This window comes from Lonchura striata, chromosome 16 (genome assembly GCF_046129695.1).
Source record: "Lonchura striata isolate bLonStr1 chromosome 16, bLonStr1.mat, whole genome shotgun sequence".
Taxonomy (NCBI): domain Eukaryota; kingdom Metazoa; phylum Chordata; class Aves; order Passeriformes; family Estrildidae; genus Lonchura; species Lonchura striata.
In genome coordinates this window covers 16,350,778-16,363,969 of record NC_134618.1, presented here as the reverse complement: position 1 = coordinate 16,363,969, position 13,192 = coordinate 16,350,778, and the positions used below count along the sequence as shown (strand labels likewise).

The window sequence follows — 13,192 nt, the reverse complement described above, 5'->3', positions numbered from 1 at the left end:
TGCTCCTGCATTGTCACCCTTGTGTTCCTTCACTGTCACCCCTGTGCCCCTGGCATTGTCACCCCTGTGCTCCTGCATTGTCACCCCTGAGTCTGGCATTGCAATGCCTGTTCCCCATGGCATTGTCACCCCTCTGCCCCTGGCACTGCCACCCCTGTGCTCCTGCATTGTCACCCCTGTGCTCCTGGCACTGCCATGCCTGTGTTCCTTCATTGTCACCCCTGTGTTCCTGCACTGTCACCCCTCTGCTCCTGGCACTGTCACCCCTGTGCTCTGGAATTGCCATCCCTGTGCTCCTGGCACTGCCATGCTTCTGCTCCTGGCATTGTCACCCTGAGCCTGGCACTGCCACCCTATACCTGGCATTGTCACCCCTGTGCTCCTGGCACTTTCACACCTCTGCTCCTGCACTGTCACCCCTCTGACCTTGGCATTGTCACCCCTGTGCTTCTGCAGTCACCCCTGTGCTCCTGGCATTGCCACACCTGTGCATGGCACTGCCACGCCTGTGCTTCTGGCATTGTCACCCCTCTGCTCCTGGCATTGTCACCCCTCTGCTCCTGGCACTGCCACCCCTCTGCTTCTGCACTGTCACCCCTCTGACCCTGGCATTGTCACCCCTTTCCCCCTGTACTCTTGGCACTGCCACCCTCTCCCTGGCACTGCCACCCTGTCCCTGACACTGCCACCCTGCCCCTGGTACTGCCACCCTGCCCCTGACACTGTCACCCTGCCCCTGACACTGCCACCCTTCCCATGGCACTGCCACCCTGCCCCTGACACTGTCACCCTGCCCCTGGCACTGCCACCCTGTCCCTGGCACTGCCACCCCATCCTTGGCACTGCCACCCTGTCCCTGGCACTGCCACCCTCTCCCTGGCACTGCCACCCTGCCCCTGACACTGTCACCCTGCCCCTGACACTGTCACCCTGCCCCTGGCACTGTCACCCTGTCCCTGGCACTGCCACCCTGCCCCTGGCACTGCCACCCTGTCCCTGGCACTGCCACCCCATCCTTGGCACTGCCACCCTGTCCCTGGCACTGCCACCCTCTCCCTGGCACTGCCACCCTGTCCCTGGCACTTCCACCCCATCCTTGGCACTGCCACCCTGTCCCTGGCACTGCCACCCTCTCCCTGGCACTGCCACCCTGCCCCTGGCACTGCCACCCCTGCCCCTGGCACTGCCACCCTCTCCCTGGCACTGCCACCCTGTCCCTGACACTGCCACCCTGCCCCTGGCATTGTCACCCTCTCCCTGGCACTGCCACCCTGCCCCTGATACTGCCACCCTGTCCCTGGCACTGCCACCCTCTCCCTGGCACTGCCACCCTGCCCCTGGCACTGCCACCCTGTCCCTGGAGACGCTCCTGCTGGAATCCATCCCGGGACAGCCTCGGTGGGAGCAGGGAGAGCCCCCAGCCCCACGCCGGGCACCCGGAGGTGGGGGAGATGTTCCAGAGCCAGCCCAGCTCCCTCAGGAGCTCTGTCCTGCCCTGGCACCGGGGGCTGTGCCCACCCAGGCCCAGGCAGGGAGTCAAACTCCACACACCCACCCACATCCACAGGGATTTAACATCTCCAAACCCTCCCCACATCCTCAACTCCCCGGCTTGTGCCCTCACGGCTGTGAGGGGACTCAAAGCACCAAGTGAGGACTTTCCGTGCTATTTATTCATTGATGGATTCCACCTTTCTCATCCTGGAGCTCCTTCCCCCACCTGGCAGTGCCCCTTCCACCCCTGCCCTGCCTGCCAGCTCTGAGGGGCAAGGTGGCTTTTCCTGCCTCCTTTTTTTTTGTTTTTGGCTTCCTTCTCGCTTCCCCTCATCAACTCCTTTGCCAAGCAGTGGGATTTTACTGCCTGGCTTCCAAGGAGCCAAGAAATACGTTTGGTGTGAGCTGGGAGTTAGGCAGAGTGAAAAACACACGGGTCAGGGCTTGAGGAGCCAGATCCAGGGGTTGAGGAGAGAAATTCGGGGGTTGAGGAGAGAAATTCGGGGGTTGAGGAGAGAAATTCAGGGGTTGAGGAGAGAAATTCCGGGGTTGAGGAGAGAAATTCGGGGGTTGACAAGGCAAATTCTGGGTTTGAGGAGAGAGATTCAGAGTGTGGGGAGAGCGATTCAGAGTTTGTGGAGGGAAATTTAGAATTTGAGGAGAGAGATTCAGAGTTTGAGGAGAGAAATTCAGGGTTTGAGGAGGCAAATTCAGGGTTTGAGGAGACAGATTCAGGGTTTGAGGAGGGAAATTCAGAGTTTGAGGAGAGAGATCCAGGGTTTGAGAAGGGAAATTCAGGGTTTGAGAAGGCAGATTCAGGGTTTGAAGGAGATCCTGGATTTGAGGATGGAGATCCAAGGTTTCAGGAGAGAAATTCAGAGTTTGAGGAGAGAGATTCAGAACTTGAGGAGAGAAATTCAGAATTTGAGGAGATTCAGAGTTTGAGGAGAGAGATCCAGGGTTTGAGGAGGAAAATTCAGGTTTTAGGAGGCAGATTCAGGGTTTGAGGAGGCAGCTCCAGGGTTTGAGGAGGCAGATCCAGGGAGCAGTGAAATCCCCTCCAATCTGAAGGATTTGCCTTCCCCAGCAGCACTTCCAACATCCCACACCCCACAAACTCCTCAGGGTATGAGCAGCCTCTGCCCTGGCGCTTCTACAGAACCAAGAATAAGAGTCCAGACCTCACCTGGGGTCTCCAAGACCCTCCAAGACCCTCCAGGTACTGACAGCCCCATTTTAAATTTGATTTCTCCTGAGTATTGGGGTGTTTCAGATCCGGGTGTGCATTCCTGAGGCCCACACCCCACCCCTGCTACAAAAACCAGCCAGTCCCAGACTTGTTAAGGTTGGAAAAGCTCTTCAGCACCATTAAATCCAACCATCAACCACCACATTCACCACTGAACCACCTCCTGAAGTGTCACCTCCAAAGTTTTCTGAACACTTCCAGGGATAATTTATTCCTGGCAGCCTCAATTGGCAGCAGTGGCCAGGAGGTCCTGGGAAACGGTGGGGTTTGACCTGACAAAGAGAAGGTGGCAAAAACCCCAAAGCTGAGGGGCAGGAAGCCACAGCAGGAGGGGCCATTCCTGCAGCACCCAGCCCTTCATGGATCTGCTGGGAATGGGCTCATCCCAAGGGTCCCTGGGGCACCTCCAGGGGGGAATGGAGGTGCTGGCAGCACCCTGGTGTCCATCAGAGCCACCCTAAATCCCTAAATCCTACCTGGGTCCCATCAAACCCCAACAGGAAGCTCCTGTGCACGTCCAGGATGGAGCTTCCAGCTCCCCTGGGATAACTCCAGGCTGGAATCCCAACCCCACAGGAATTCCTGGTGGACACACATCCACGCTCAGCCTGCTGAGCACCTCCTCTCTGATGTTTCCACTCTCTCTAAGCTTTTTTCCTTACAAAAGTGAAGCAGGCAAGAAGAATAAGTTCACACTTGGAAAAAAAAAAAAACCACTTTCCTCTTTTAAAGCCCAACTTTTTTTGGGTTCCTGACAAAGCAATATTCTCCAGGCCAGTTGGAATCTGGAAAAATACACTCACTCAACCTCGCCACCATGACTCCAATAACAATTATAAAATGTCCAATAAAACTTGTCTGTAATGTCAATTCAAATCTTGAAAAGCAGAATTAAGTGGTATATCAACATTAAACTTTATAGCTTCCTTTGCAGAGCACAAGGATTGTCAATAAAAGTCATTCTGAATGAAGAAAAGGGCAGTAAATATTAAATAAACAGGTTTTTGTTGAAATGCTATAAATGCACCAGAGCTGCCTCTTACACTGGGAGCCTTTCTGCCTCCTCAGACTCCCCTCGTGATGGAAATAAGTCACTAATTGCCAGCTATCAATAAAGGGCCAATTAAAGGGGCTTGATGCCTGCACTGAGTCGCTGTCATTAGGACATTTATGGGGTGGGCTCGGCTTTTGGGGGTCCCCTGGCTCTGTCTGAGGTCCCCCAGCTCCTCCTGCTGCTCCTGGAGGAGCTGGGAAGGAGCTGGAGCTTCCCAGGATGGAGCAACCCCGAGGGGACAAGGGGGAGAGAGGAGAGCAGTGAACAGGGAATGGGTTGGGGTGGGAGGAACTTAAAAGATCATCTTGTTCCAACCCCCCCGAGGACAATTTCCACCATCCCAGGGTTCTCCAGCCTGGCCTGGGACATTTCCATGGATCCAGGAGTGGCTGCAGCTGCTCTGGGCACGCTGTGCCAGGGCCTGCCCGCCCTCCCAGGGATGGATTTATCCCTGATGTCTAATATAACCCTGCCCTCCTTCATCTTAACCAGAAGAGAATGTAGGTTTTGCTTTGTCCACGGAGTTTTCTTGGGGTCGGGCTGGATAAAATCCTCACAGTGCCTCCAAAAATCTCAGCGGTGTCACAAACACAGCTGGCAGCTCTGGAGTGACGCCCCGGGAGCTCCGTGGCTCACACCCCTCCCTCCATCTGCCCAAATCCATCCCAAGCCAGCCAAAGCTGCCCCAAAAAGGGAAAAGCTGAGGTTCAGTGGCACCCAGACACAACAGGAAGCGTTTGGGATGCAGAAGGAACCAGGAGGGCACAAACCCTGCCGGGGTTTCTGTCAGACCTTTAAAACCTGAGCAGCATTTTTGTGGTTTACCAGGAGCCTTTATGAGCTGTTCTCCAGTTTAATCATCACATGAACTCACAGGAAGCACTAACAGCTCCTGAGCAGGAATTTCACGATGCTGAAATGATGCTGAACAAAGGCAGGGCAGCAAGGGCTGCAAATGGAGTTTCTGCCAGGACGGACAGGACAGGAATCAGATGGGCTCGAGGAAAGTATTTATGCAGCAGCTTCTGTCCTCTGGGTTTTGCAGAGGTACAAAAAATGTGAATCCATTAAATTTTCAAGGAATTATTTTCATTTTAAACCTCAGCACAGGCAGTCTGGTATTTGTGAAGAGCAGCTCAACCCTTTTCAGAGATAAAGAACAATCCTCGAACGATAAATACAGAAAGAAGAATCCCTTCAGAGATGGAAAGATGTCTATAAAAATTTACTCTTGAGGGAATCACAAGGACTCCCCACAGACCCTTTGCACTGATCCTGAGCTGCCATTTCTCTGCCACACAGAAACCAAACATCCAGAACTGGGAAACACCCAGGAATTCCTGGCCGGGAATCATCCTCACTCTCTGGAGCCTGAACTCCCAGAGCCAGCTCCTCCTGGGAGGATGGGGAAGCCCAGGAGAGGAGGGAAACTCAGGATGATGCCTTGGGAAGGCTGAGCCAGAGCAGAGGCTGGGCAGAGTTACAGAATAAACAGGGATTTATTCAAGGATCTCCTCCATGGATCCACCTTGGGCAGCACCAGAGCCCAGCCAGGGCTGCACCCAAATGACCCAAAATGGTCCCAACATGGACTCAAGGTCTCTCACTTTGATCAGTTCTGCTCCATTGGCACCTTGGAGTTCATTGTCCCATTCCAGCTTTAGGTTATGAATTCCCATCCTGCTTGTTTTTCTCTCTCCAGCCCATGCTGTTCGTGCTCCTGGGCTGAGGTTTGGATCATTTGTCCTTGGTGCCCAGCTGGAGCAGGAATTGTTTTGTCTCCCTGCTCTGTGCACAGAGCTCACCGTGCCCTGATGTGAAGCCCAGCCCCACACACTAAAGCAGCAGAGAAGGTGAAAATATAAAAGCCAAAACCTGAGGCATCATTACATGACTCTCAGAATGACAGCCTGAAGCAGCAGAGAAGGTGAAAATATAAAATCCAGAACCTCAGGCACCATAACATGACTCTCAGAATGACAGCCTAAAGCAGCACGGAATCTGAAAATACAGAAGCCAAGGCTGAGGGATCAGGGAGAGGAAGCAGGAGCAGCTCACCTGGAAGAGGATCTGCAGGAGCCCGTGCAGGATGCCCATCCTCCTGCCCAGCAGCAGGAAGAAGGGCACCACCAGCTCGATGAAGTGGTTGACCAAGGTCTCGAAGCGGTGGAACCACCAGGGCGAGCGGTGCATGAAGTACGAGATGGGGTTGGGCACTGGCTGAGTCTGCAATGTCAGAGGAAAAAAAAGGAATTAATCCCCTCCAAAACCTGGTGCGAAGGGCTGCTGTGAAGTTCTGGCCTTATTTCCTTATTTCTCTCCCCAAGCTTGCCATCCTGCACCTCTGGGAACTCGTTTCTTTGCAGACAAAATGACTTCGTTCAAGCTTTTTCGCACATCTTTAAAGAAATTCATCTCTTAAAAACCAAGAGTTTTAATTTTCCCTTTTGTCATCATAACCAAACCCCATCTTAAATTGACCCCACTATTACTGAACACTGAAATCTTACACTTAGATCAGCACTGAGGGATGTTAAACTGAGTGAGGATCCTCAGAGCAACGGAGCAGATCCAAAAACTGAGCCCAAGATTTGCTCGGGGTCAGGCCTTGGGTCAAACAGAGCCAGGAATGGAAACCAGATTTCAAAACCTCAGAGATCTGCTTTCAAAATGTTTAAAATTCAAATAAATGTGCTGGTAAAGCTGCTTTCCAAGATGGTAATTTGGGAGAGGAAAGTGTAATTCCTCTAAACATGCTCTACTGGTTAAGGTATTTACATACTGGCCTTGGGACAATATTATTCTTTTGTCAGCCTGACATTTTTTGACACTGGGAGATTTTTCCATCCAGAACAAAAAAATGGCAAATTGTTCAAAGGGAACGACCCCAAATTCTGATATGTTAATAAGTGCCACCCTAAAAAATTAATGAGAATTTATCTTAGTGCATCTGATGGCTCAAATTTCCTGGTATTGTTTTAAATCTTCAACAACAACAACAACAAAAAAAAATAAAAAGAGAGAGAGAGAGGTCGAAAACACAAATGTTAATTGAAGGAGACACAACACATCTTTAAATTATTTGTAGTTAAATCCAAAATACAAACAAAGCGGGGCAAATCCTGAAGGATGCAGGGCAGCCAAGCACGCTCCCGCTGCCAGATCCCACAAGTGCTGTAATTCCTTCCCAGCAAAGCTGGGCTGGATAAAGGTTGGATGAAGGCTGGATGGAGGAAGGCTGGATGGAGGAAAGCTGGATGAAGGCTGGATGAAGGCTGGATAAAGGCTGGATAAAGGCTGGATAAAGGCTGGATGGAGGCTGGATGGAGGCTGGATGAAGGAAGGCTGGATGAAGGCTGGATGAAGGAAGGCTGGAAGGAGGTTGGATGAAGGCTGGATGAAGGCTGGATAAAGGCTGGATGAAGGCTGGCACAGATTCCCAGAGCAGCTGGAGAATTCCAGCAGGATTCCCTGGATCCCTGGCAGTGCCCAGGCCAGGCTGGAGGGTTTGAGGTGGCACAGATTCCCAGAGCAGCTGGAGAATTCCAGCAGGATTCCCTGGATCCCTGGCAGTGCCAGGCCAGGTTGGACACTGGATTTGGAACCCCCTGGCACAGAGGGAGGCGTCCCTGCCATGGCAGGGGTGGGATGGGATGAGCTCCCAGGTCCTTCCCAGCCCAGCCCAGCTGGGATTTGAGGATGAAGGGAAGCAGTGATTCCCATGGCCCAGAAATCCTTCCGAGCTGCTGGGGGAGGAGATGTGTGTGTGTGTGTGTTCCTGCAATGCCTTCCAGATGTTTCCCAGGAAGGGAGCTGCATTTCCTTGGGATGGGACACTGAGGCAGGAGCAGCCCGTGACTCACCAGGGATGCTGGAAAAATTCCTGGATTCTTTTTGAGCCCGAGTCCACCAGAGGCACCTACAGCTGAAATTTTTTCTCACCTGCCAGCCTGAAATCTTTTGACGCTGGGAGATCTGGCAAATTTTTAAAATCTTTACGAATTTAGATAGTTTAAATGCCACCCTAAGAAATCGCACAGCTGGAGAAATCCCACCTGGCTGGGATTTTGGAGAGGGAATTTGCCCCACACCTGCTGCTCCAGAGAAATCCTGATCCTATGGGAACATCCTGGAGGTGCTGGTGTCAGGGAGGAGGGAGAAGCTTTCCAGGCTCTTGTTCCTGGGATTTGGAGCTTTGCACTTTGCTCTGTGCCTATGCTGTGAGTGGAATTAAGGAGCCCCAGAATGGTTTGGCTTGGAAAGGACCTGGAGGATTATTTAATTCCCACCCCCTTCCATTATCCCAGCCTGCTCCAAACGCCATCCAGCCTGGCCTTGGGCACTGCCAAGGATCCAGGGGCAGCCACAGCTGTGGGCACCCTGTGCCAGGGTCTGCCACCCTCTGAGGAAAGGATTTTATCCCAATATTCCATCTTAATCCACTTTGTTCCATCTTCCATCATAAACCTGCTCTGTTTCAGTTTGAAGCCATTCCCCCATGTCCCGTCAGCCTGATGAAAATTCCCTCTCCATCTCTTCATCCTAGGAAGGATCCCAGCAGCAGCTGGGAGCTCTCCTACCTCCAGAACTGTGATTTCCTGGCACACAGACATGGGAATTGCAGCTCCAATTGTTAGAACCCAACAATCCCAAAGGGGGAAGCACACAGAGAGCCCTGAGCTTGGAGCAGCCCCGTTTCTGGGCACCTCTGTGAGACTGAAAATGTCTTTAAATTAAAAAAAAAAAAACAAAAACAACAATTAGCAAACCCTGGCTTTGTGTGTCAGCACAACATCATAACCCTGGTGCCGGGGAGGAACTGCTGCTGCAAACGCCTTTGGAAATGGGAGCAGGAAAATGAATTCTGTAATTCACGGGGCAGATTTGTAAGGTGTGAGTGCTGCTGCAGGAATTCTGGGTCGCCAGCTCGGGCCTGTTCCTGGCTTGGATTGAGCAGGTTTTATGAGGGCTGGTAACAGAGTCTAAAAATACACACAATAAACTGGTTTTTTTTTCTCCCTACGGGGTCTATGGTTTAATTATGTTCTTAGTGAGAACCATTAAAGTGCTAAGTACCTGAAGACTCCTAATTTACTAAACTGCACCCCACTAAAAGCCAACAGAAGGCCATTATACCGAGGAGTGAAGGCTCTTCTTGGGGGCTGTGAATGCCCACAGTCCCTCCTCCCAGCCCTGTTACCTCCACAGCTTCCCAGAAACTCCAAGGGAGGATTTAATCCTGGCCTTGGAGAGCCCAGAGCAGGGAAAGCTCCAGGCTCTTCTGCAGGGAAACAAATCCCACATTGTCCTCAAACAACCCAGAGTTCAGACAGGGCTGGGATGGGGCAGACTGGGATGGGGAAGGTGTCCCTGCCCGTGGAATGGGATGGCTTTAAGGTCCTTCCAACCCAAACCACCCTGGAATTCTGCACTGGGCTCCCAGCACGGCTGCCACGCAAGGAGCTGAGCAGCAGGGGAGTGTGGAGTTGGAGGGGAGGGATCAGGGGGATCATGGAATGGTTTCGGTTGGAAAAGCCCTCTAAGATCAACAAATCCAGCCAAGTGCGCTGCATGGCAGAGAAATCCTGAAGAACAGAAGGAAAGGGAACAGCAGCAAATAGGAATGAATAATGAGAAAAAGCAACTATTTGGTCAAAAGGAATGGAATTCCAGAATGAGCCGGGTTGAAGGGGATCTGAAATCTCATTCAGTGCCACCCCCTGCCATGGCAGGGACACTTTCCACTATCCCAGGCTCATCCAAGCCTGGCCTTGGACACTTCCAGGGATCCAGGGGCAGCCACAGCTCACCTGGGCACCAGTGTCCCATCATCCCCACAGGGAACAATTCCTGCCCAGCATCCCACCCAACCCTGCCCTCTGGCACTTTAAGCCATTCCTTGTTGGATGGAATCACGGACTATCTTCCCCCCTGACCCCACAGAGGTGCAGTGACCACGTCAGGAGCAGCTCTGCAGGCTCCCACAGCCAGGAGAGAGAGAGAGGGAAAGCCTTTGGCACAGCCAGGCGAGCGTGAGGAGCAGCAGCCCCCTGGAAAAGCAGGCTGAGTGGTTTATTAAAAGTTTTCTGGAGAGCTGTGGAGGATCCAGATGAGCTGCAAAGCTCGGCTCTCCAGCTTCCCAAGCACTGAGGCATGAACTCATCTCCTCGGCTTCAAAGCAGAGCCCTCGCTTCTCCTGTGCTTTGGGCCAAAGAATAAAAAGGATTCTCCACCGTGGAGCCTAATTGCACCAGCGTGGTCCAACAGGCTGCTCCTGCCAGTCCCCCCTGCTCCAGATGCTGACCTGGCTCCTCAGACCTCTGCAGATCAAAGCCCCTCGTTCCCAAATGTGATGGGAACATCCCCCAGCCCCACATCCCCCATCCCCACATCCCCCATCCCCACATCCCCCCAGCCCCACATTCCCCATCCCCACATTCCCCATCCCCACATCCCCCAGCCCCACAGAGAAGCAGAGATCAGGGAGGGCACTCCCAGCTGCTGCCAAGTGTGGGCAGAGGAGGGTCCTGCCTGAAGCCAGCCTGTCTCAGGCTCTACAGCAACCAAGGATTCCTAAAAAAAACCCTGCTTGGAACACGGAGCTTCCTCACCGTGGAAAGGCTCCATGTGGGCAGCGACCTTGACTGATGAGCAGCAGAGGGATTTTGCACATGGATTCTCTTGTAGGGAAAGGTTTGGGAAGGAAATGGAGCAGGAACTGCTCAGGCTGGGTTTAAACCCAGCAGCATCTTGTGCTGGGGGTATTTCATCTGGTTTAAACCCAGCAGCATTTTGCATTTTGTGCTGGGGGTATTTTATATGGTTTAAACCCAGCAGCATCTTGTGCTGGGGGTATTTAATCTGGTTTAAACCCAGCAGCATTTATGCTAGGAGTATTTTATCTGGTTTAAACCCAGCAGCATCTTGTGCTGGGGGTATTTTGTCTGGTTTAAACCCAGCAGCATTTTGTGCTGGGGGTATTTTATCTGTACCCTCAAAGCTCCACATCCACGCTACTGAAATACTCACGACAGCTAAGCGGTTAAAAATAGCCCCTTCCAAACTTTCCAGTTATTAATAAGATTCCAATCCAAATAAAATCAGAAGGAAAGGGGAAAAAAAATAAAAAAAGAAAAAGCTGGATCTGGCTTGAAATGCACACTGCTCTGACATCCAGTGGGTCACAAGGGGTCGGCTCTTCAGCAGCGCAATACCAAAATAATCAAGCCTCGATAAAGTAATAAAAAGAGAAGTTGCCTGTAGGTTCTTGCTGGGCAGAACTCCCCTCGCCCAGTCAATAGGAATATTCAGCCCATAGAAAAACAGACTGGAATCTGCCTGTTTAAGACAGCAGAGCAAGCCAAGGAGATGTGTGTTTGACTCGGTGCCAGCACGGCCATAAAATGTTGGCAATTTAGTAGAGACGTGGTGCCGCGCCACTCTCCCAAAGGACCTAAATAAACTTCAGATGGAGAACATATATTTTTACTTTTTATATATATATATGAAAATCTGCTGGTTCATTTTTAACTCCTTTCCCCAGCCGGCCCGTGCTTGGAGGTTTTTCAGAGCTCCAGCAGGTCCCCGTTCCTCCCGGCTGAGCGAAGGAAAAGTTAAAAGGCTGAAAAATCCGAGCAGTGCTTCACGTCTGGAGGTTGGGTTTCTTAGGGAACGGTGGCTGCAGCTGCCAGAGGGGAAAGGGGGCTTGGGGAGAAGATTGTGCTCTGCAGTTTCATGCCTCAGCTCTGTACAATGTCCCAGGGAATTTGCTGTTTCCATGCTGATAATGTAAGCTCCCAGCTGGAGGTGAACCCTCCCTGCCACTTTCTGTTTTGGTCAGGGTGAATCACCCCAGGAGGATCTGGGGGACTCTGGATGATGGGGACTGGAATCCCAACCACCTGGGTGGGGGGCAAAAAGCTCCTTTTTGTTTGCTTTTCCAGCCTGCACCCAGCTCTTGGTCGGAGCCTTCCCTCTCCAGGAACAGAGCCCACATTTCCAGGGCCCGCAGCATCCCTGTTTATTGACACTGCTCCTCCGTAACGTGCTCCGAGCTGCTCCCGGAATATCCACTTAATTGGGGATGGATTACAGATTCACCTATTTATTCTGGACATTCTTGGAGACGTCCTGAGCTAAAATTACACAAGGAACCACTGAGCTGTTGAGGCTATTTATTTGTTCAAAAACCCGTTCAAACAGCTGGCGGGGCCTGGGGCAGACACTTGGGCTCTGGTGGGGCCAGGAAGAGCTGGTGGGACCAGCTGTGGGTCCTCCCTGCCTTTGGGGTTTGTCAAGAGCAGCAGAGATGGGGCAAGTCGGGCTTAGGGAGTGGGACAGCCTGGAAGGTCCATCCATAAGAATCAGAGAGTGGGAAGAACTTCCAGGATGGTCAAATCCCAACATTTGACCCGACACCACCGTATGGTGGAGAAAAACCAAGATTTCAGGGAAACACAAGAAGGTTCCATCCCAAAGGCAAGGGGGGGAGCTGAAATCCCTCTCCAGGTTTGCTGTTTCCATCAGATGGTGCTGTTCTGTCTCACACTCCGGGATTTTCCAACTCAGGTCCCTGGCCTGGAGCTCCCTTTCCCCACGGATCACTCACCAATATTTTAAATTGCCATTTAAGAGCATATTGCAAATGTGATCCTTTAATTGGTCACTGTTATGACTCTCTATTAGAGAAGACAAGTTTTTCCACACAAGGTAAGCCCTGAAAATGTTTAAAAACAACCCAGAGCTGATGTATTTATTATGCATTTCTCCATATATAAATAATTCCATGAAAAGGGGACGTAGTGAGTGGAAACTCCATTTAAAATGTGATCCCAGATGGTGGCAAAGCTCTAAAATTGCAAGGCAACATGTAAAGAAAGATTAACGACCTCAAACAGTCCCAAATTTATGAGGTGAAAGCCCCTGTAATCCTGGAGAAAAATGATACCAAACCTTCGACCAGACAGCCAGAAAATACCTCTGCTTACTCCATGTGCCCTCTGCCATTTTACATTTTCCTTTAATACTCATTATTTGGGGTTCAGTTGGTGTTTTCCCCTGCAGGCCAGAGGTTTTGCTTTGGTTCATGAGCACGGTGAGGGATTTGCCAGCTCCCACCAGGCCCCACTGAGGAATCAAGGAACAGGAAAGTGATGGGAATAAGCAGTGGAAAGGAGGAGAAACGGAGCCAGGACACCTCAACAAGCCTCGAGCATCACTGCAGGACCCAAAGCTCCTCCATGGAGTGGGCTGAGGGGACAGAGTTTAACAATTCCAACATTAACCCCTGGTTGTGCCCAAGTGGGAAATGTTCCTAAGGGAAGGATGTCAACATTTCTTCCCAAGGAACGTGGGCTGTCCCAGGCCTGCAGCATCTTCTGAGTCTAAACTCCAGC

At 51.7% G+C, this 13,192-nt stretch overlaps 1 protein-coding gene across 1 annotated transcript in view; it reads right to left on the bottom strand.

Moving 5' to 3' along the window:
* LMF1 (lipase maturation factor 1) overlaps positions 1-13,192 on the bottom strand; it is a 151,840-nt gene that overhangs the window by 44,539 nt on the left and 94,109 nt on the right. Inside the window, exon 6 of the mRNA XM_021550378.3 lies at positions 5,856-6,023. Within this exon, the coding sequence (XP_021406053.3) occupies positions 5,856-6,023 (168 nt within the window). The remainder of the gene's footprint in view (positions 1-5,855; positions 6,024-13,192) is intronic.